The 25,465-nt window shown below is 40.1% G+C and overlaps 1 protein-coding gene across 1 annotated transcript; it reads right to left on the bottom strand.

Moving 5' to 3' along the window:
• Positions 1-539: 539 nt before the first annotated feature.
• LOC115679128 (probable sodium/metabolite cotransporter BASS4, chloroplastic) lies at positions 540-11,838 on the bottom strand. The gene is made up of 14 exons (XM_056309269.1): positions 11,463-11,838; positions 5,738-5,843; positions 5,436-5,543; positions 5,296-5,363; positions 4,708-4,786; positions 4,563-4,621; positions 4,381-4,453; positions 3,643-3,770; positions 2,480-2,501; positions 2,017-2,084; positions 1,543-1,628; positions 1,324-1,453; positions 863-964; positions 540-768 (listed from the first exon to the last, which is right to left on the bottom strand). The coding sequence occupies exons 1-14, from the start codon at positions 11,664-11,666 to the stop codon at positions 694-696; spliced, it is 1,308 nt and encodes a 435-aa protein (XP_056165244.1). The 5' UTR covers positions 11,667-11,838; the 3' UTR covers positions 540-693.
• Between the last annotated feature and the right edge of the window lie 13,627 nt (positions 11,839-25,465).

Raw genomic sequence — 25,465 nt, 5'->3', positions numbered from 1 at the left:
CGCCCTCGCCGGCGTCGAGCGAGGCCGCCCTCGCCGGCGTCGGGCGAGGGCCGCCCTCGCCGGCGTCGGGCGAGGGCCGCCCTCGCCGGCCCGGGCCGCCCTCGCCGGCCCGGGGCAAGGGCGATCCTCGCCCGACTCAGGTGAGGGCTGTCCTCGCCGGATCTGGCGAGGGCGACCCTCGCCTACGTCGGGCGAGGGCGGCCCTCGCCAGCGGCTGCCGAGGGTGGCCCTCGCCGGCTTCCGCCTCTGGTCGGTCGCCGGACCGGCGACCGGCCAGATGTTGAAGTGAAGAAAAAAAAAGAAAAGAAAAGAAAAAAGAAAAAATTCAAAAAAATTCAAAAAAATAAAAAAATAATATTATAAATTAGTTAGGGTAAAATTGTCACATGTGTACCAGTTTGGGGTTTTTGGTGGTATGTTCGGGGTAAAATTGTCACAAGTGTACCAGTTTGGGGTTTTTTATGGTCAAAAAAATAGTTTGGGGTAAATGTGTCACAAGTGTACCAGTTTAGGGTTTTTCGTGGTATTAACCCAATTGTAAATTGTCATCCCGAAGAGCCTGTTCAGCATTACAAAGAACACGCTCTTTCCGTCCGAAGCCGTTAGGATGAAACGTTCTCCAGTAGCATTAGCGCCATATTCTTGAAGGACACAGAAGATGCCGATACCCGACAAATGCTGAGAAGACAAGCTTCATGCTGTCTTGATTTTCATGTATGCTCGATCTCTTTGTAGCCAAAAGTTAACTACTAATGAGTCGATGATGATCTGCAGCCACAAAATAAACGTCCGGCGGGTACATTGCCGATGAAAACATAATCACCAATAGAGGTTGTAAAAAAGGAAAGAGGAAACGGGATACCTGGGTTATGTGTGCCGCTACACAAGGGAGCACTAGCAGCCCGGGCTCGCCAAGTGCACCGTTCAGCTGCTCTACCACTGCTACTACAATCAGCAGCGCTTTCTGTAAAATTAGGAAGATTCGTGACCTCGATTCCCTACGTTTGCACCTTTTGAACTAGAAGAAGCAATCCTACAACTGAAAGAATCCGCTATCAACAGATAAAATAGAAAAATAGCTGATAGGAAAGGGCAACGAAACTGAGTAATGGATGTTGCAAATGGACGAAAGTACTTATCTGGATATTCACAAAATTCTGAATGCACGAAGATGAATTAGAATATATTTTGCTTTAGCATGGTTATTTCTCACTTTAAACAAAAATAACTGGCATGATAATTCATTAATCACCTTTCAGTACAAAACGATAAGAATCTATTCCTGATTTGTGTCCACTATGAATTCAACCACTGGAAACACACCTGACTACAAACTATCATAAGGGCACGAGCATTCTTTTTGTTCACTAGAGAAGACATCCTTGAACCAGAGGCAGTTGAGAAAATCTTCAAGGCAACGGCATTGAAACCTAGAAAGAGAAGGTGCACCACTCTGCAACATATTGGATACATCAGTTGAAACAAGATTTGAAAATTAGGAAAACCCCAAGTGGACAAATTCCGGTGGAACCATGAACTCACATTCCTAGCCCAATAGCTTTGAGAAAAATTAGTGGCTTCACCATTAAGAGCAAATCTCTTGATTTACTCACTTGCATCCATGGCGTCTAAAGCAAGAAAGGGGCAATTTAACCTAAAAAACAAGGAAGAAGAATCCATCAAGAGCATCTCACGGACAAAAGCTCGATGCACCATGTCATGTAATTTTTCAGATCAAGATTTGGTTCCTTGCGCATATCTATGTCTGAGAAGGAAATTAAGTGCAACCACTTAGATAACAGTCTCTTCACAAATGATAGAAGCATAAATATCAGCCTAATTACATCAAACCGAATAAATCAGTAAGCAGCAAGCACTCGTCTCATTTTCAGTCTACTTAGCACCTTTGGCATTCTAAGGGGGTTAGGAATAGAGAGAAAGGAAAACATTATATAGTCGGTGGGATCAATTTTTCTGAAAATCTCTGAATAGCTCTTGAAAGATTTCAAAGCTTACAAGGCTTAGAAGGATCGTAGAGGTCATTGTCAAAACCCTTTTATTCTGATCAGTATGGGTTGCCAGACCTGCAAACTAGAGATAAGCTGTCTCATAGTGAAAGTAGACGGAAGAAATATATGATCCAGGGACATACAAAATGTCATACAAATGGCCATTCATTTATTCATTTCTGAAGAACAATGAAAGGGTTCATCTTTCACAAAATCTGATGCCCGACATAGTCTCTGAAAGTGGACCAAGAAGCAGCACAGGTTGGTAAAGTTCAAGAATGGATGTTGCAGCAATTTCAGTTTATGTCCATTGCTATTGAAGCGCAGCCTAGAGATAGTCAGCTGAAGTATATGTTATCTCTATTCACGTGTGTTATTGCATTGATGAGTGACATTTTGACTTTGGTTTAGCTCAGTCGTGTGACAAGACCTGATCCAAACGGTAAGTAAGGAAGAGTCAGGAAACTTACCTCGGAAGGAATATCGCACTGCCTGTTAATGATAAGTGTCGTCAAAATTATGATGTAGAGAAGATGCACAAGCACACGCCTGAAGAGGAAGAAAAGATCTCATATTGTGCTAGACAATTAGTTAAAGGAATTCTCCACGAATAACTTCAATAAAAGCTGTATGAAAAGTACTGCAACCATAATAACAACAACAAGAAACAAGAAGCCTTATCCAACTAAGTGGGATCATCTATATGAACTCTGCTATGCCATTGCACTAGATCCTGTATTGGATCCTCTGTAAGCTCTAAATGCTCTAAGTACCACAGCTATACTAGGCAAAATTAGATCCGTTTACCTGGCACAGATACCTAGGCCAGGTAGCAGGCAGAAAATTGGAACTCTGCACGGTCAAGTATTCATGCAGTTGAAAGGCATTTCTTATATACGAATTTACCTTGGAGACATGACCTAAATTCAGAAAGATGGGTCGCGTCTATCACAGCAAATGCAGAAGATCCTTGAGAGTTCCCAACTTAAACTACCTTCATGAGAGCAAGACCTAAGTTCTGTCCACCCGGTTGTTTGTATTCCTTGGAGTTTGAAGACCCGCGAGACACCACCACAACTTTTAGAACGAATTCATTTTATCTAAAAGCTAAGTGAACTGGTCAGCAGCATACGACAATTTGCTCTAGATAAGTTACTGACGATTGAACTGATTCATGGAGAACAAGCACCCAAAAGAAAACGATTTGATGGAGTCGTTGCAAACTAAAACTAAAGAAACAGTATAATAGGAAATAAGGGGATCAAGTAACCCGAGAGTAAACTTGTACATTATTCTCGGATTGTCTCGCTGCATGAAATTTGTAGTTACAGATTGTGAAGTGCATAAAGATCAAGGTCAACTGCTCAGTCTTAATCTATTAATTTCATCTGTTTACTGGAAATAAATTTCAAAATTCTGACTTGCTCAGTATCTCAACACAGGACACCTATTTCAAAATCAAGACTTTAGACATGAGAGTCTACTGAAGTGGGGCAGATAAACGTCAGCAAATTCGGTGAGACACCATGTCCAGTTTTCATTCAGTTTTTGTCGAAGGCAATTAATCTCACAAGGCTGATAGCAGTAACTAATCCACAAAGTTGGGGAGTAATCTTTTAGATAGGAAATGAACCTTTCCCAGAACCGAAGGGGCAAGAAGTGTATACATAAGGCTCCAAAAAAGCTTCTCGGTAGGGATGGATACACCAAAACCATCAGCGAAGAACTTTGATACCCAAAATGGCACATAGAAGATGAGAACTGATAAGCATACTATTACAGAGTCCAACCCGGTTGCATGAAAGATAGTTCTGTATTTTGATAAGACTTGGCACATAAGAATTAGAAAGCACCGTGGCAGGTCAGAAGTCATGCAGCATAGTCACTTGTTGCAGAATCACTACGTACAATTTTATTCACAAACAGATTATTTAGATTGCTTATCAAACAAAGCTTGATCTAGTTATTTCATTTAATATAACTGAGCCTGCCACTGAAATATAACTTGTCAATAGCTTCAGATGAGAAAATGCAACAGTACTGATGAGAGAAAGATGGAAGCTCGTGAACATTAGTAAGCTTGGATAATCCAAAGACTATGAATAATGGCAAGATGAGAGTTTAACTGCTAATTAAAATAATACAAACAACAAGAATAATACAAAAGCATAAGTATTAGGTTCTATTCAGCTTGATTCAAAAGAGAATGGTAGCAGCATTTCTACAGCATATCCCAGAAAGACATCAGGTCCAACAGTAGGACAACAGTAGACAAATCAACCTGCTCAAACCATGTTGCTGCTGTTTATGTTTGCTGTTTATATTTCCCAAAAGGAAGAATGAAAGCAGACGCAGCTTAGGAACTCAAGACTTACAGCGACAGTTCCTAATAAATTAGACATTACCGTCAATACAAGTGCCAGAGTAGAATTTCCACCGGCAAGCTGCAAATATACAATATGTTAAGTCAAACAATGACCATGTTTAAAGTTGAGCCAAACCAATTGTGGTAGAAATGCAGAACCAATTAATGAAAACAAAGAAAGAACAAACTTGAGTTAGAGCAACTCCACTAGATAGTGTCGTTGGCATACAAGTAAAAATGGCCAACCCTGTTCCAAAAACTTTCAAATTAGAGAAGTAACCTTTGCAAAGAAAAGAAGACAAAATTGACCATGTTTAAAGTTGAGCGACTAGCCTGTAATAAATTCCTGAGGTGAGAGCTGAAATTGCAAAATTAGTTTGGACAAGAAGGGACTGATCAGAAGTATAGAAGCCTGAATAAAGAATAATGACAGTTTAGATGTCAACAGTCCCAGAAAATTTTGGCAGCACATATCTCCTAAAGCAGAGAACCCAAAAAGACACAATACAAACATTTTTAAAAGCAATTATTGGGTGACCCCTTCAGAAAGCAAAACTCAGAGGATTCACTCCCAGAAAAAGAAAGCATACAAACTGATCTCTAAAACAGAAGCACATTATTCATGAGTTTCGAGGTTTTAAGAAAAGTGCTTAAGAAATCAGGCATCACCTTCGTCAGCACAGAAGCCAACATGTCATTTTTGCATTTATACGAGTCAGAAGAGAAGACTTGTCCATAACTTTTCTACATAACAGGTTCAAAACCCAACCAAAATATATTGTATATGAAAGGCTGTTTTGACAAATTGCTTTCAGATCCAAGTCCGAGTAATGTTTACTATCGCCAAAAGTGATGCATACATGAACCAATGAGAAAGAATTTCACCATACAGTCGAAAGAGAAAAGAATTGGAGGTCATACTAGCCCATATAATCCTAAAGGCCATGCTTGTGCGGCAGATCCTATTTCCCTGTCCTGCAACTTCAGACCTGCAACCTTAAACAGATATAAATGTTGACAACAAAAGACTGTAGACAATGTGCATGAGACCAAAGTCTCACCTGATATAAAGAATATTCCTAAAGTGGCAAATTGTGTCAACGAATGTTTGTGTGCAAGACAACCGCGAGTAGGATCTGCAAATCCCAAAGCTACTCCACTGAGCAGAGCTGCAAATTCAACAGGTCTAGTTACAATATTTGTCACATATTCTTCCAAATTCAGTTAATAGTTGCTGCTTGAAAAGGTCATGAGATGATAGACAAGCCTCTGGAGCCACGACAACGCATAAGGGCAACTGATCAAATTAGAGAAGCTTACTGTGTGCATTATGAACTAATGCCTGCAAATACAGGAGTATTACCTATTGGGAGAAAGTTAGTCAGTGCAAAATTTGTCATTGATTTCATCAAATGATATGAATCTGGTATAATTGGCATCTTTTTTTCGTGACTCCCATCAGCTCTTCCCTGCGAGCAAGCAATTCAAGTAATCTCAAACAAGTTCTAAAAGATCACCATTTGCTTGGAACTGCAGGAACTAGTCGATGTGTGAAAGAATACGAAGAGTAGTTTCCAATAGAAGAGAAAACAGAAATACAGATGCAGCGCTTAGCAGCAGCCCGTAGGCCCCTCGTGAAAAGGCCAGCATCACATCAAAGACCCTGCATCAAATTTTTTTGATTGAGCCTTCATCTTAATCTCATCAAACCTGCTTTCAATCATCCAGCTTGAGACAAATACAAATAGCAAGCAAGAGGCGAAGTCTTTTTTCCCCTTAATGGGTCAACTACGAGGATTCTCTTATACTATTGGTAGATTAGGTTTATACTAAAGGGCATAATTGTCATTGTATTGTTTTAGCCCTAAACCCTATGTATATATTGTAAATTGTTTCATCAATGGAAAAAACGTTTGCCCAAACTCTACATGGTATCAGAGCGGTGATCCTCGAAGCTCGTCCCTCACGTCCCTTAAGCAATATCTGGTCCTCCTCTGATTCGGTCAAATTAATTCGCCGGCGTGGTTTGATTTCTTGGTGTCGTCGTTGCTTCCGTCCGGCGATCTGGTTTTGCTTTCTCGTCAAAATTCTCGAGACCTTATTTGCCGGTGTTGATATCTGGCTCCCGTCCTTCTACGCACCGCCGCCGCCGCCGCCGCCCCTCACTAGTCACCGCGCCCGCTGCCAGCTCGTCCATCGTCACGCATCCACCTCGCTTGCTGCGAACCTGTTTGCGATTTGCTGCGTCCTCGCTGAGTCACCACCGTTGCTACCTTGGTCCTGACGTTCCTCCTCACCAGTCACCGCAAGTCGCCATGGTAGACGATTCTCAAACCTCTTCAGCCATTGCTCCCGCACATGAGCAGCCGAACAACCCTTATTTTATGCATCCTTCTAATAACCTTGGATCTAATCTCGTCGGCATGGTCCTTACGGGTGATAATTACAATAATTGGTCTCATACCATGGAGATTGCCCTTTCCACCAAGAACAAGATGGTGTCTGTTACTAGAGAAATTAAAAAACCAGCCGCAATCGATCCTACCTATGCGTCATAGATTCATGTTAACAATATGATTCTAACCTGGATTCTTAATTTCATCCATCCAGATTTGGTGCCAACGGTTCTCTACACAGAGTCAGTTGCGGATGTCTAGACCGATCTTTACGAACGTTTTTCGCCATCGAATGGTCCTAGGGGTTTTCATCTTGAGCAAAAGATATGCACCATTGCTCAACATGACGATGCCGTGACCAAGTACTATAATAACTTGCGAAGTTGCTGAGATGAATTGAATAATTTGGATCCGTTACCGCAATGCTCTTGTTTAGCTCATTCTATCATCACCAAACAACAAGAGAATCAGCGATTGTATCAATTTTTCATGAGTTTCAATCTGAGGTACGCTAATGTTATCGGTCAAATTTTACTAATGGATCCGTTACCTAGTGTTGCACGTGCATATGCACTAGTTCTTCATGATGAGTCGCACCGCCATATCCAATTGGATCGCCCACCGTCCGACCAGACCAACACTTTGCTTAGCACTCACAGCAACCATACACCGCGGGCATACGTGAATTCCTCATCCCATGGATAGCCTGGCTCTCTTGGCGTTCCCGCTTCGTCCGCCAACCTAGCTAAACGGATGAACATGTCCCGCGGCTGGGAAAGATGCGCCCATTGTGGCATCTCGGGACATACACGGGATGTGTGTTTTCGACTTCATGGCTTCCCTCCCAACCACAAGCAGCGCCGTGGACAGCCATCTACCTCCTCCCGACCCGCGGACAACAAGTCCAACCATACTTCCAATGTGGGACCTCCTCCATTCATAAATGATCAATATAAGCAGCAAGCGAATGATCAATATAAGCAACTGATGCGCTTGCTGTAAGAGGTAAACATCCCAAAAGCCAACCTCTCAGGTAATGTTCTCGACTTATCTTCGAATTCATTGAATTCTGATATTTGAGTTATTGACACTGTGCCACCAACCACATCACATTTGAACACAGTCACCTTACAAACCCAACTCACTATCCCTCTCCACATCCCACCATTGGGATTCCAAATGGTGTTGGTGTCCTCGTGACATCACACAGTTCGGCCTCTCTTATCCCAACTATCTCCCTTGATAATTTCCTTTGCGCTCCCTCTTTCAAATACAACTTATTGTCAATCTCCAAGCTCACTCAAACTTTAAATTGCTTAGTCACCTTTTTTCCTAATCATTGTCTTTTTCAGGACCTCTTGACGAAGAAGATCATTAGTCAGGGCCATGAACGTGGTGGTCTCTATTACCTGGAGATTCCTACCAGACCCGCTGTCCTCTCTACTGCAACCTCTTCACCTCATCTTTGGCACACTCGCTTAGGACATCCATCTAAGTCAGTTTTATCTACTTTGCAACAAACTTTATGTTTTAATCTAGCAAAACAATTGAGTCCATGTGATGCTTGTCATTTATCCAAGCAAACGCGTCTATCTTTTGCGTCTAGCAGTATTACTACTTTACGTCCCTTTGAGCTTATTCGTGTTGATATTTGGGGACCTTATTCTCATTTTACACATCAGACATATTGTTATTTTTTTATCTATTATTAATGACTATCTACGCTATACTTGGATTTTTTTGCTTACTTTTAAGTCTAATGTAATTGATTCTCTGATTCGCTTCTTTGCTTTTGTTGAGACTCAATTTCAAACCAAAGTCCAAAATGTTCAATCTGATAACGGGACCGAATTCCTTTCCTCTTGATTACAAGAGTTTTTTTGCACCCACAGTATTCACCACTAGCGCAGTTGCCCTCACACTCCTCAACAAAATGGAGTTGTTGAGCGCAAGCATCGTCACCTGCTCAATGTTGCTCGTGCGCTGCGTTTTCATTCTAGCATGCCTCTTCATTTTTGGGGTGATTGTGTCTTAACTGTTACTCATCTTATTAATAGACTATCTAGTCCACTCCTACACAATAAAACCCCATATGACATTCTCTATGGCAAACCACCTTCCTATTCTCATCTTCGTGTCTTTGGCTTATTATGTTATGCTTCTACCGACCGTCTTGACTTCGATATACTTGGCCCCCGATCTCGCCGATGTGTTCTAATTGATTATAACACAAACCACAGAGGTTACCGTTTCTATGATCTCCAAGACCAAACAACTTTTACCAGTCACGACGTTGTTTTCTATGAACAAGATTTTCCTCTCCATCAAACAATTGAACATACCACAACCGAACAGACTCCAGTAATTCCATTAACCATACCCGACCTTGGTAAAACCTCCCCTCCTCCCTCCACCACGGTACTTGCACCGACCTCACCTCCTCAACCTCCTGCACCCACGACCGCACCATCACCCATTGAACACAAAGTCATGCCTCTACCATCTCAGCCACGTTGTCCACCCGGATATCTTCGAGACTACCACTGCGCTATTGTGGCCTTCGATCAATCCTCTTCGGACTTTAAGGTAACTGAATCAGGTACTCCTTATCCCTTATTTAACTGTTTATCGTACTAGCGTTTTTTACCCACTCACCGCGTTTTTTTAGCCTCCATATCCTTAAACCAGGAACCTGAAACTTATGACGCTGCGTGTCAATCCCCAAGTGGCGGGAGGCGATGTCTTCTGAGATACAGGTCCTTGAACAGAATGACACTTGGGAAATTGTTCCTGTTCCTCCTGACAAACACCCCATTGGATGTAAATGGGTTTACCGAATCAAATACAATTATGATGGCACTATTGAGCGCTACAAAGCTTGTCTCATTGCAAAGGGTTACACTCAAACAGAGGGGATTGATTACAATGATAACTTTGTGGCCGTTGCTAAAATGGTAACCGTTCGTACTTTATTAGCTCTTGCTTCGATTCATCATTGGCCTCTTTACCAATTAGATGTGAATAACGCTTTTCTGCACGGTGATCTTGACGAAGAGGTCTACATGAGGTTTCCACCGGGTTTTCATACAAAGGGGGAGAATTTAGTCTGTCGGCTTAAGAAATCACTCTATGGCCTTAAACAAACATCAAGGCAATGGTTTGCTAAATTCTCTTATGCACTGCTTGATGTTGGTTTTCAACAGTCCAAGGTGGACTATTCACTTTTTACATTGGTCCGTGGCTCTCTCTTGACCATTGTCCTTATTTATGTTGATGATTTGGTTATCACGGGTAATGATGAAGTTATGATTCGACTTTTCAAGCGATTCCTTAACACACAATTTCGCATTAAGGACTTGGGTACTCTCAAATACTTCTTTGGCGTTGAAGTTTCTCATTCCAAGTTTGGAATTTTCTTGTCACAAAGGAAATACACTCTTGATATTTTGTCTGACGTTGGTCTTCTTGGAGGATGTCCTGTTGATACTCCGATGGAGCCCAATATACAATTTTTGGATTCCTCCCCAACTCTCAAGGATCCAGATTCATATCGACGACTTATTGATAGATTATTATATATTATAGTAACTCGTCCAAATTTACTCTTTGCAGTGCAACATCTTAGTCAATTTATGCACTCTCCTAATGAAGACCATTGGAATGCCACACTTCGCATTGTGCAGTATCTCAAGCATGATCCCGGCACTGGTTTGTTTTTCCCATCCGATTCTACTCTCCAACTTAATAGTTATACAGATTTTGATTGGGCATCCCGTTCTACATCCCGACGATCTGTTTCTGGCTACTGCATGTTTCTTGGTTCTTGTCCCATCTCATGGCGTTCCAAGAAACAAACCATTGTTGCCCGTTTCTCAGCAGAAGCTGAATACCTTGCTATGGCGTCTGCCGCTTGCGAAATCACATGGTTTCGCATGCTTCTCTCGGATCTCCACGTCAACACTACCACTGCTGATCTTTTTTGTGATAATAAAGAGGTCATCCACATTGCCACTAATCCCGTCTTCCACAAACACACCAAACACATCAAGATTGACTGTCACTTGGTTTGTGAAAAAATTCAAGATGGCACTTTGCGCACTCTTCATATTCCCAGTCACTCCCAACTCGCAGACTTGTTCACGAAACCGGTCACATGTGATTTATTTTGTACTTTTAAGAACAAGTTGTTGACATGATTACATTCACCAACTTGAGAGGGAGTATTGGTAGATTAGGTTTATACTAAAGAGCATAATTGTCATTGTATTATTTTAGCCCTAAATCTTATGTATATATATTGTAAATTGTTTCATCAATGGAAAACATGTTTGCGCAAACTCTGCATATACCATTGGATTCTACAAATCACCATTTGCTCCATAACATCCAGAAACTCAAGACCATAACTCCTCGACCATGATCTCTTTTTGCAAGATTACATCTTCCAGCACTAGACATATGCATATACTCTAAATTTACTGAAGAAAGCACCTTAAATCCGCGCTTGCACTATCATCAAGAAAATTGTATGGTACGTATAAGTCCTACTCTCAATCCCCTCATTCAGCTGGAAAATTATCCTAGGACTTGAGAAACATCATCAACATAACGGTAAAATTATCTCTCAGGCATTAAAATATGTCAACTTGATACAGGGAACTAAAAAGTGAAGTTAAGAAAATCCTCAGCTACCTCGTCAGATTTTTCCATGGCCCAACATATAGCCGGTGAAAATGTCCTCAAATTAAGCATGGAGACCAGAGATACACCGGAGAACAGAGCATCGTTGGTGGGTGAGAGAAGCTTGGGACGACACCAAGTCACACGATGAGAAGGAGGTATGATACGTGGAGAGCAGACAGTTTGTGCCTCCATGATCGAACCAGTGACGCACATGCAAGAAAAAAGAAAAAGAAGCCTGACCGAGAATCAACAACTGAAACAACCTATGACTGATGCAAATGGGTATAAGAAAAACGATCACTTTCCAGAATCAAGCGCTTCGTTTGGTTTTACTATTATCTCTCTTGAGACATGTGATGCAAGAACAAGAATCAGGAGGAACTAAAAGTTTTGGAGATTGGGACATGTTTGGCTTGGCGTGGAGGTGGTGAAGGGACTTGTATGGTGAGCAGTGAGTGATGGTACCATCCATCGCCCTTCCGGACAGGTCCCTGTGCCATCATCGACTGTGCCCTCCAAATTATTTGGGGCCGTTCTTCAAAGGAGACCAACCAATTTCCTTCACATGCATTATTCTATCCTTGTACTATCTAGGTAATTTTACAGATTTTTCGTAGGGTCGTATACGATTCTAATCATTGAATCTCTCGCTTTTAACCATTCTCATGACAGTATTGAATCTGTCTTCTCTTTAGAGGAAGAACCCACAACCAAATACCGTTAATGCTATTCCAGTGGCGGACCTAAGGACAATAAACAAAGTCAAATAGATTATGTTTTTGCTACGACAAAACTTCAATGTCTCATACGGATTGGTTTTTCACCGAACATATTAATATCAAACCTGATTATCAGGTACACGTGCTGTAGTTAAGCTTCGACCATAGAAATTAGTTGTGGAAGTTCCCCGACCAGAGTCCAGTTGATTGATGCCTCTATTCATCTCTATCCACACAGGTGCATTTCTCATTTTGGGGAAACATGCCAAGAAAGGGGGATCAAATTTCATGACACATGTTTAAATTCTGATTGCTTTTATGCTAGAAAGGGGACCACCCTCGAAGCCTTAGTATTCCTCAATGATCAATGGAGTACGAGTACCAGAAGGAAAAGGTGAAAAGAACCCTATTTACGGAGTGAAATAGAGAACTAGAGATCCGATTCAAATTAAACTATCAGTCGAAGAAGCGGAGCTTAGAACCTTTACTATATTCTATTACTAAAGCGCACTCACTCTAACGGCGTACCTTTTGCATGGTGGGTCAGCAAGGAAATGGGAACCTTGGCTTAAGCCATTGGGTGTAGGCGCTTTCAGTGGTGAATCTTCTAGTTCTTCCTATTTGATCCAAAGCCGATCAATCTAGTCATGAGCAGGTTGAAGAGAGCTCTAACAAGCTTTGGAGGACCGAACCCACATATATGGCAATTACGGGGATGACCTGTGGCTAGGGATGAAAGGGCAACCAATATCAAATATATATGGTTTTCTGCAAAATATATTTTAGTAGAGCGTATGATGTTGATGACCCAAGGTAGAGCACTCAATAGGCTAGGGTGGCCCATTTCGCCTTACCAACACCAGGGAAACTCTAAATACAAGCCTAGATCGTCTGTACAGACAAACATTTTGGGTGCTAAGATCCAAAGTTGAGAGGGACACAGGCTAGATCGTACACTAAGGTCCCTGACATAATGGAAAAGGAAGTGATCAAGCAATGACAATCAAGAGGTGGGCTTAGAAGGGGCCATCCTTTGAAGAAAGCGTAATACCTCGCTGGTCTAGCTCCATGGCACCGAAAATGTATCCAGGCTTAAGTGATTTGCCGAAGCAAGGAGACCTTGAAAGCTGCTTTCTCAAGATGTTCTGTCAATAGGGGAAGGTTTTTGGTGACAACACCTGAAAATATCAAAAGTGAGAATGCTGACATGAGTAAAAGGAAATCTTGTGAAAAACTTGATTGCTTGCCAATGGAAGGCTTTTGCGTTCGGTCAATCTATGCAGAGTGAATCGGTCCTTAAGGAACCCAAAAGGGCTGCGGTCCGATGGATACATGAAAGTGACGAAGTTGCTTTGACTACAGAAATCATGCATGTTTGTTGGAGTGAATTGGATGATCGGGCCGGAGGATGCCCCCTCTTCTCCTCACTCTTCCTTCCCTAAGATGAACCTTTAGTCATCAAAGCTTTTGTGACTCGGCCAGGCACAGTCACCCTTCGCAACTGGTCCTTCGAAAGTTGAAATTCTCGTCGCAGTTTCGTGACCTAAGGGGCAGACTTATTGTTATCTAAAGGCGAAGACCCTGAAATGGGCAAACACTCGACCTAGTGAATGAAGGCCTGATTGAAGGACTGAAGGAACGACTTTCTATCACTATATTGCCGTATCGCTTATGCCTTTATCGGGTGGGATTGAACGACTTACAGGAACATAACAGCAGCACTAATTGGCTTGCTTGCTGGAACTATACTTTTCTTAATATTTATTGCAACCACCGTACCATGTACAACCCCCCACCCCCAGCATAACCATATTCATACCGTTCCAACCCCGAAAGAAGAAAGAGCAAGCACTTGTCGTATCCTTTGCTTTTTACGGCCAATAAACCCTTCATTGACTTGCTTAGCTCAGCTTGGACCCTTTCTCTTGCTAAGTAGCAATGGTAGTAGTCTCAATTCTTTCTTTGCAAGAATAGGGCGTGAAATAGGAATTGCACCAATAGGTTGTCACCGGTCGATATCTCGCTTCTCTTGGAGGAAGGACGAAGTCATTTCTTATATAAAGAAAGATGTGGACTGGAGAGTTCGGATTGAGGTCAATATGCTTAACACTTTGTAGTTGGACAGCAACTCTAAGGGAGGAGGAAAAGTCTCTTAGATGTCGGCATCAGATAAATATCATGTGTGCCATAAGTGAGAGGTCAATCACTCTCAGCTCTTGTTTTAAAATCCTCGGACATGATGAAGAGCTCTTATCAGCTTGAGGCATCTTTTCAAGCTAAGTAAAAAATTCCAGCTCCTTTTATTTTGTAAAAAATAAATAATTTGAAAAATATTTTTCTAAAAATGATTATTTGTAACACTTGAGATAATTAGTCAATGAAAAATGTGTTCATTATCAGCAACATTTGCATAGACAATTAAAATATCTTTTGTTCATTCATTTTCGTAAGTGATCGGAAAATATTTTTCAAATCATTCATTTTCTGTTAAATAAACAAATCTTTCATAAAAGAAGAAAGATCTTTGCGTAGAAAAAAAAAAAAGGAGAAATCGTTTTGATTTGAGGCAGATCCCTTTTTTGTTTGCCTGAGTAAACAAAAAAGTTTTCTTGTTACTGATGGTGATGACACTCTAAAAATCGGCCATTCACTTCACGGTCCAAAGGAGATGATCGCTTTTACGCGAGAAAGGGGGACCAAAATGGAAATTAACTTGTCTTTTTGGGAACATCTGATAAAATTGAGGGTTGCCGAGATTGACATCAATACCACAGTAATTGGTTACGTTGCTCATTGTCTGTCAACATCGAACCAGCTTAAGTGCAAATGGAATCGCATGAACAACTCCTTTCGGAATAAGAACACTAACAATGGCATGTCTTTTTTATAGCGCTCACTCTAATGTTGTAACTTTTTAAATGATTATTGAAGTGCTCTTAAAAGATAATCACTTAGGGCACGTTTGGTAACGCTTCTGTTTCTCTATTTTTCTGTTCTTCTGTTACCTAGAACAAAAAAAGAACAGAAATCCGTTTGGTAACATATTTTATTTTTCTATTTCCTAGAATAGAAAAGTGGCCAAGAAATAGATTTGGAGCAGAAATAAGAAGTAGAAAAAATCTACTTCTTTGTTCCTAGAAATAGAAATAGAAATAGAAAGGTCCGGTCCTCAAGCCGCGACCTCAGCTCCTCCTCCATCCTCCGTCGTCTGCAAACCGTCTCAAAGCACCGGTCCGGTCCATTCTCGGCAGAAATAATAAAAAAAAATTATAAAAAATTAATTAAATTATAAAAAATTAAAAAATTCCAAAAAATCATAAAAAATCAGAAAAATTCTCAGAAAATCCATAAAAATCAAAAAAATTCAGAAAACCCATAAAAATTTGCAAAATTCCGAAATTGAAAAAATTAAAAAAAATCATAAAAAGCTTTCTGGAAAATAAAAAGAGACAAATTTCGGGAAAGTAAAAAGTTTTAATAAACTTTTCCCCAAAAAAATAAACAATAAAATATTCACATAATGGCTTAGAATAAATTAAAAAATTCCGAAAATTCATAAAAATTAGAAAAATTTCAGAAAAATCCCATAAAAAATTAGAAAATTAAAAAATTCCCAAAATTCATATAAATCAGAAAAATTCTCAGAAAATCCATAAAAATCAGAAAAACTCAGAAAACCCTTAAATATTTGCAAAATTCCGAAATTGAAAAAATTAAAAAAATTTCATAAAAAATTTTCGGAAAAATAAAAAGAAACAGATTTAGGGAAAGTAAAAAATTTTAATAAATTTTACCCCAAAAAAATATAAAAAAATTCACATAATGGCTTAGAATACCTGTGGCCACCCACTTTGAGTGAAATTTAAATATTTGAGGTGCCCAAGTGGTATTTTTTAAGATTCCTTAGTTTAGGGATTAAAAGGGATTTTAAGCCCTAAAAAGGATTAGACAAACCAATAAATCATGCTTATTGGTTTTTTTCACTTATAACTTATAGTTAAATAAAAGATATAGATTTGAATGCAAAAAATTGGGAATAGAAATTTTGTGCAGTTACCAAACGCATTTCTGTTCTTTTTCTATTCCAGGAATAAAAATTTTGTGCAGTTACCAAACACATTTCTATTCTAGAAATAGAAATTTTGTGCAGTTACCAAACGCATTATTTTGCTCAGGAACTCTTCCAGGAAATAGAAATAGAAAAAACTATTTCTGAAAAGAAATTGTTCCCAGAAATAGAAACATTACCATACGCACCCTTAGGTGACGTAGACAGTTTTTTTTTTTCCGAATAATCTTACATGGCAATTTCCTAATAGTTACACGATTTTACATCACGTACTTTTCCGCTGATGACACGAATCGATATGAATAACTTCACCGGTATAATGACTCGACACAAACCGGGAATCGGACCGGCTCCCAGTCCTAGGGTTATGTATAGTAGGTTCCAGATTCCAAAAGTTTGGGAACCTGTTTTGATGGGTAGATTCTAGGTTCCCGGAACGTGGAACAAGTCTTTATATTTTTCTTATTCCATGTCTTCGCACGTTCCTGCGGCATTCCATAGCGTCCAATGATGAGTGTATAATATGAAATACTAGTATGAAATTCCATTTCCGACGATATCCATTACTGAGACATTTACTTTGTTAATGTTTCGTATTTCTCATGTGTCTAAATATGAGTTGTAATCAGTGGATTGTAGCAAATGGTAGTTATTAAAGGTAATAATTTACTGCAATTGTTCAATTAAGAGTACAGATAAAACATGGATAAACCCTGGACCTATGACAGGGTAGGTTCCAGGTTCCTGGATTAGCAGGTTAGGTTGCAGGTTCCAAAAATTACGAGACCTGTTTCGACGATTAGGTTTCAGATTCTAAGTGGAACCTAGTCGGAACTTGAAACCGCTGATCCCAAACTGTGTCGATGATAGCATGGCTAGTAGACCGGGCATTTTTTAATGGCGCAAGGTTCTTCTCACATGGTTCCAAATTTGGAGCAATTATCTTGTTGGATTGGATTCAATCAGAAGTCAAATTTTGGCCCATTACTAGTCTAATAAATGGCCCATGGCCTTAAGTCTCAAACCCATCATCCAAATGCCCCAAGTTTGCCGGGAGATCCGTGCAGTCCTATAACTTAAATCTTTCTTCTTTTCCCAAAATAGCGAAAGGGTTCTATTTTTTTTTTTCGTATAAAAGCGACTCTAGTATTTATTTGAGGCTTGATTACCTTAAAAAAAATACCCAATTTTCGTTCTGATCTCAATTCTGCCTCGAACATTTTTTCTTGTCTAAAAATAAATCACAAACTTTCACTATAATCCGAAATCTGCCCCGCATCAGAGAATCGCCATTATTTTCTTTAGAATTATCAACATCAGGGTTAGTTATAGGTTCATTATCTTCACCTACACCCTCACCTTCGTATGTTAACAACAATAGCCTCTCGATATTGATAATTTTGAAGAAATCGGTGACAATTTTTTTGATGCGGGGCAGATTTGAAACTAGAGCAAAAGTTGTTAATCTTTTTAAACCAAAAAAAATTGGGTACAAATTTGAGTTTTGATCTAAAGTTGGGAGTGTTTTTTTTGCCTTCTTTTGTCTTAAGAAGGTTGCGGTGAGAATGAGGATCACTTCGGAACTCTAGGAGAGTGGGCATTTTAGAGCGGGATCTAAAAGCTCTCTATCGTGTTGTAGAGCTTTCGAGCATGAGACGAGAGGGTCTTTTGGCTTCCTCAAGGCCATATGAAGCTTAGCTTGCTTTAACCGACACGTGATGATTCAAGTTCGGGGTAGGTGTAGAAGCCGGGCAAAGCGGTAGCGAACACACCTTTAAGTAAACATGGAATTTTTAAGAGTATACTTTTCCTTGTAAATTTAACCAATAAAGTAAGCCATTCTTACTCATCACATTAAGTGAATTTTTTTTACTTAAACCAATTAATTAAGTTGTGCATAGTTAGTGATTATCGAACACACCTTTAAGCAATCTAAGGCGCTCACAATATCTCAGGTACAAAGAGAATAAACATATCTTTCTAGAAGAAAGATGCAAGAGACGTGCGCATCACTATTACGTGCTTTATAAATATAATATTAGTGCTGAAAGTGCTTTATATCTATAAACACAATAACTTAGAAATCACGTGAAAACTCATTGGGTGTAATTTTATTTTTATTTTTATTTTTTTTTGGAAAAAAACGTGACTTTAACTGGCGATAGACTTCTAGGGTTTAATAATGTCTCCGTCGAGACAAACATAAGACACATTTTTAGTCACCTCGTATTTTATGATGCAAGCGAAGGCCGGCCTCTGCACAACAAAGTTGACTATCCCACTACAAGATTTTAACCCTCGAATGAATAGTGAAATTAGAGAATAAGAGGTAAACTTCTAAATACACAGCATATGTACTCATCTTTTGTACATAACTCACGTTCACCGCCGTCGATTTGGATGGTCGGTCGACTTTTCGAATTACAAAGACCCAATTAACGGTGGTGAAGGCGGGTTGTCTATAAAAAGAGCACACAAGTTGCGCACCACATAAAAGCTAGTTATCAAATTAGGACAAGATCAAACCGTCATTAAATTGCATAAAGTAGTTAACTCCGTCATTACTAGTCCCGGAAAATAAATGCCACAAAGAGACTATGTATTTCCTTTTATGAATGATACAATTCGCTTTCTGGGTTGCGTCAAAGATGGATTGCTATTGTCTAAATTTAACAAAAAGAAAAACTTGCGAGAAGTTACTTTGTCGTGAAATGACGTCAACGGACCAAGCCGAAGTACTTGGCATGTGTAACTTGACATTTCACTTGGTGACATGTAAAATGGGAAGTGTTCAATCACCTGGGTGAACTCTCGGATGAGACTTGACCGAGTCACATAGAGGTCGAATCCTTTCTCCACGCAAAGCTTTCATGTAGTGCGTTGGAACTTCTTTGGAATGAGGATCACCGCATTTTAAATTCCAGTCTTCGTTTGGGTCAAAATCACTATGCAATTGGGATATTGGACTAAGGGGGTGATTGCCGATTGGACCTTGTTGAACCCTTGTGCGGTCCATTTGATTTAGTGGTCCAATTTCACCATCTCTCGGTTTAAAATTAGGTTAAGATAGAGAGGATTACCAAGAAAAAAAAAGGTTGGAAAATTCGCTCTATAATGATCGATGTGAAACATTTTCATACGATCATAATGACGTTATGATTCTTAAACACGCGACCCGTACCTAAGATGAATGGTAAGGCATTTTCTATTCTTGGTACATATGATTTCTGTCGCAAGAGCGTGTCGTGAACGGGAGGTTTTTGAAAGGCCTTCCTTCCACACGATAGAATTAACGCGTCGATATTACATGTTCAAAATGGGACTCCGCATAGAAGTAGGGAGATAACCAAGCAAAAACCGCCAATCCATAAGCTCCTCTCGCAAAGATAAAGCCATTTGCGTGCCGGCAAGGTCCCGGCAACATCGGACTTCTAAGAATATGGATGATTGCAAATCGATTCCAAAAATTAAATGCGATCGGGACCATCCATCTCATCGCTCCTGGATATTCATTTTCTTTTCTCCAGTTTATGCGGTCCTGGAAAAAAGAAAAATCGCGGCCCCCTTTTTCCCAATGAATTCGGGGGGCACGAGCGCACGCAGAGTCTTGCCCATCCAAAGGTCATAAAAACACTCCGCAAAACCCTACGAGCCGACTAAGTTCAAACCCCGGCCCCCATGCGGGCGGCCCTAATCCAGACCACTCTGCACGCGGACCGCCTTCTACCCGCCGCCCGCCGGGGTCAACGGTCCTTACTTCCCCCCCGACCCTCGAACCGTTTACTTGGAAAAAAAAAAGAAGAAGAAGAAGAACAAACATAGAGCACTGCCGCCCGATTCCATACGCATGTATTGCAACGCAATGATGGATCCAAAACGGCGAGAAACCAGCAACAGGACTCCTCCATGACCCGATGCGCGCAGCAAAGAGGAAACACGACCGGAAGAAAGTCTTTGAAGAAAGAAACGCCGCGATGACTCTCGAGTTCGGACCCTCTGGCATTTGCGTAATGGTTCGGTCGTGTTCCACCCACCCACCCACCACCACCTGCGAAACCCGTCAACCCCTCGAACTGCCATTGGAGATCGACACGGTGATAGAGAGAGATAGAGAGAGGGAGACTCGAGTCAACGTCAAGCGATGCTGCAGCAACCCAGGAAAAATGGAAAAGCAGTCAGCTTCGTCGGAGGGGGGGGGGGGGGGGGAGGAATCGACGTTCAACGAGCAGCACCGTGGGAAAAATGTCGTCGTTTTTTACCTAAATTACCTACCATGCGAATCCCAGTTAGCCACATCACTCCCGCCAATCAAGACAAAAAAAAAACAAAAAACATATATCACTCGTGACGTCAGCGTGACGGCTTGCTGAGGTGTGGCGAGAGCTCGATCCGCGGCTGCGATCAATGTGAAAAGGTCAGCTGGGGCTCGCGTGGGTTTTCATATGCAATTATAGTAAAAATAGACTTTTCGAGCCTCTTCTAATTGAAATAGCAAATTTTATAAATTCTGTCTTGATTGAAATTGTTTGCCATCTCAGGGTGCGTTCGTTTCGCGAAGAATGAGTAATTTAGAAAATATTTTCTAAAAAATAATCGCTTCTATCGCTTATAAAAATAATTGAATCGAAATTTTTTTCGTCACCCACAAAAATAATTAAGTATAGATTATTATTGATAATGAAAACATTTTCTGTTGACTGATTTTTCTAAACGATATAAGCCATCATTTTTAATCACTCATTTTTCACGAAACGAACGCACTCTTAATGTACATTCAAAATACTAGCTACATGTACAATAGTTGTTATGTAGAGAGAAATATTCTAAAATGTCTTGGTATTATACATCATAGAGTTAGTTCGGCTGAACAAACACAGTAGTTACCATTATCGTAAAGATATTTGCCAGGTCTGATATTGGGGTTAAGAAAAAATTACCCGTTCGCCGTTGGGTGGTGGACGCCTGGAGGAAACTACAGACACGCATGTCACTCGTTCGATGATGAATGTGCAAGAATATTTCTAGGTTGGTACTGAACCAAATAATGATGCTCACCATGATCATAGAATCATAATGTATAAAAGTGTAATATGAATTTTTTAGCTATTGACGAAAATTAAAAATTATTTAGGGATAAAACCCTTGCCGAACACCGGCAAGAGCACTAATTTTCTCAATTAGTCTCCTTTCGTATTTATTTTGCAGATACTAACATCGTGTGATTTCTCGTTTCAAGCGAAAAGGCCACTCGAGTCTTCGAGCTTGCGTGTGCACTCCGATAGAAGAAAAACTTATTCAAGCGTATAATAAGTTGGGTTGCCGATAAATTTCGCCACTAATTAAGTTAGCGGACGTAATCGAACGATACGGAAAGTTTCGCGCGGCGAAAAAAAAAACAGACATTTCTATTTATATATGGACCCAACGAACCAGAAGATCAGAGGTCGATGACAGGGTCATTTCTTCTTGCTGCATTAGTCCAACAAAACCAAGAAAACGAAGGCACGTGCTAGCGGAAGTGCAATTTGGAATCGACCCTCTTCTTATAACATTTTGGGGGATTTTTCCTAATCGATTCATCTTTGATTTATTTAGATTGTTGCCCTTTTAACTTGACCGCTACAGGTATAATCATTCGAGCAGGTGGGTTTCTTTTCAGGGGTTGGTCTTGATCCTAGAATTAGTGGCAAGAAAAATAATTATGACATGATCAAGGGCCCCTTTTTCTTGGTTAAATTTTTTAAAAAAAAATTAATGGATGAAGTTGGTCAGGATCACCGGATGATGATGGCAAAAATAAACCCAAAAATTTGATTAAATTGCCAGATCCTAAAATTGCCAAAAAGTGGAATTATATATGTTCAAAAGTTGTTTAATGTTTGTGGAATTAGCATATGTGTCTCCTGGATTAGCATCTTCTCTTTTTCCATTCGATTGCGATGCAAGGCTTTAGTAAAGATAGATTGTATTGCACACCATTCCCTTAAGCAAATTACTCCCTAGAACGATTACAAAAGGTTCGTGTCCCAATCGTTCATCTATTTTCTATTCGAGTTTTATGACCTTGCACAATTAGATTGAACGGGTCTCACTAAACATTATTCGTGCAAAGACATCTTAGAGGTATTCGGCGTTCTAAAAAAAATTCGAGAATTATTTTCTTTTCTTTTGATAATGGAGCGTCCAAGACTCTTAGAACATCTAATCGGTTCTCGTTAAAAGTATGATAACACATCGGGATACACGGTAGATGATTTTTGGGGTGCAAGGGTTCATGTAAGATGCAAATGACGCTAAGAAAATGCGCAAAAGTTTTTTTGCAAATCAAATTTGAAGCGAGGAAGATGAATATCTAGATCACCAGACGATGACGAATTAAACAAACCCAAGTTGATTACGTAAGCCGTTTAATTTCTCCTTATTGCCCGGAGGAAAAGTAGGTCCTGATTTTTAATTTAGGCGACATTTTCCCATGTTTTTCTCCCTAACCAGCAATAAAAAAGTTATGCATCGTACGGTACGATCAATTGAAAATTATAAGCTCCGGCCGGAAAGAAAATTAATAAAATTACTAAGCATGAACAGGTCGATTGACCCACAGATTTCCTCTTTAATCCTCATCTTGAAGATAAGGCATAACACATAAATAGCGGGTTCAAAATTCATACGGTGAAACCCAAACGCGATATGTTTACCAATCTCAATTTCAGTCGTATGTTTGCGCGTCTAATGATGTCGAATCAACTTTTGGATGCCTTAAAATGATGATGTTGAAATTTTCCTAACTCGTATTTACCTAAACAAATCCTAAGTTTCTTTTTTCGGCCGCCATAATTAACCTTTAGGAGTTCACATCCAAGAAATTGTGCAGAAGAACACGAACATATGACATTTATGAGCAAAGAATGTCAAAAGAAAACAAAACATGAATGGACAGTCCAGACTGAAAGAACCTCACGGTAATTGGGAGCCTTAAATGAGAGAAGAAGCGATGAATGTGGTGGCGACCGATTTTTTAGTCAAGAAAAAACATCTGGGTCTCGTCTTCAAAGCGACCATGGAAAAAAAAAACACTGAAAAAATTCGCAATGATGTCATAGTTGAATCGAATGAGCATGACCAAAGTTCAATAATCAACATCTGGGAAATTTCAATATTCCACCATTTCGGCCCGATCAACCATTGGTAACCTCACAATGGTATTTCACTGTTTCAGTTGAAAGACCCAGCAAAAGGTTGACCCCAACTTGATCATGAACAAGGCCGGAGGTAGAAATGAAGACTACTATCGACATGATGTGCTGTCGTCGGCCGTTTGAACGCGGTCCGCCGGTAATTTAGCACATCATTTCTGTAAATCAGACCAAACATTCTAGTATTACGTTTCGATGAGTACCAAGAATTTTCTTATGTTGCGTGGAAACACTGATCGAAGTTGCTGTGTCAAGCTCGGTTGTGTCCTAGCACAAATCCATACCGATTAATAAGGAGAATGGTACTAAATTTTTTTGGCAAATTTAGAGGACGAATTCAAATGTGGTAAGCGAGAGAGCAAAGGGCGGACAACAATAATTGCTAAAGAAAGTGAACTTTTTGAGAAATGAATTTAAAAGCTAGTAAAGTTAGCCTGTCAGGCCATTATATCTATCCTTCACTAATTAGGCTAGAATAAACAAAGGTTGCAACTGCAGATAGTACACTTTATATCATGAAAGCTTGGACCACGAAATGTCTACTTAATTAAAATGGATGAATCGAGTAATAAGAGACATGATCACAACCTTGATTGGTGGCCTTAACGTGAAATGAAATTGTCTGTAGATAATAGTAAAAGGAACCAAACTAGGGTTGTGCATCTAAACAACTACACATTCAGATCAATTCCTTAACTATGGTTCCGGGTAATTAAAATCAGGAGATTACTTAGCTAATAAGCCTCCCAATTATTAGCACCAACGGTCCAAGACGATGCCAAAAAGTAACCCTAGACACTTTCTCGTGTTATCAAAAACAAACTTCTCACCGACCACCGGATGAATTGCGAAAGATCTGTATGGATGGCTGCGATCGATTCGGTCCATCAAATTATGCCAAAAATTTAACAAAATGAGGGCCAATAGCTTCTAGAATTTCGGACACGGTGAGAGTATATGTACTAGAAAAGGTGGAAAGAGGAAAGGGGAGGGTGTGTGCCTGGGAAGAGAATAAAGGGGAGTGGGGATAGAAAACAACAGGAAAGGGCTAAAAAGAGAGACTGTGGCTTTGTCTCCTGAAAATCCGGTCATTATATCTTGTCGGCTGTTTTCTATGGATTTGGCTTGCTTCCTTCATGTGTTCACGTTCATGAGATGAATCTATCTTAATACCGAAATGTACCAAGTAAAGATGGACGACAGATAACCTGGATTGCATAATTTGGGCCATGTGGGGTCTCTTTTCTTTTGTGTGGTGTTGTTGGAGACAAGAAAGTTGAACTGTACACACCCCAAAATAGAGAGAGAGAGAGAGAGAGAGATTTGAACCTGTACAATGTAATTGCAGCTCATGCCAAAGCATTGCCTTGCCTTTGTCATTTTCCCAATCTCGCTGTGATTCCATTTTCCAATCGCTAAAGATCTCTCTCTTTTCACACGGGTTTCACTCTCGTGACGCGTATTCAAACACGGTTTAGAAGGGCATAACCCAATGAATGTGCTTCCACGCACAAACGCGTTGTTGCTGTTATGGTTCAAGTACAACATTCCTCTCAAATTCATCATATGAATCCCGTCGCATATGTGATGCGGTGAGGGAACAGTGAATGCCATATGGAGTTGAGGAATGTACCGTGGCATGTTTGCCGATGGAAATACAGAAAACTAATCTAACCGTTTGGTTTTTCTCTTTTACTACTTTAAATGGACAATATAATATTCCTCGTGTCGGAAGATCCACTCTTGATCATGCAATACCTTACTTATAGTTTATGAAAATGGTCGCACGCTTTAGCAGTTTATGTTGAAAAAGATAAGCTTGAAGGCCTCCATTTCTATGTCACCACAGACTCAAGAAATACGGTATGTTTTATATAATATGAGAGCTAGCGGGAGTTAAAAGTTCATCTAACCTCACTTTTCTCAGTACTTAAATTCCTTCTGAGGTCCATGATGTAATTTTGTCAAATTATTTTATTGTTTCTCCTTTCTTTTAGGTATTGACCAAATTGCTCTCTCTCACCTTTTTCT

The sequence above is a fragment of the Syzygium oleosum genome, unplaced genomic scaffold, assembly GCF_021117445.2.
Source record: "Syzygium oleosum isolate NSW1041296 unplaced genomic scaffold, Sole_v2.1 Sole_v2.03, whole genome shotgun sequence".
Taxonomy (NCBI): Eukaryota; Viridiplantae; Streptophyta; class Magnoliopsida; order Myrtales; family Myrtaceae; genus Syzygium; species Syzygium oleosum.
Note: the sequence above shows the minus strand (reverse complement) of the source record. Positions and strands in the feature narration are given on the sequence as shown.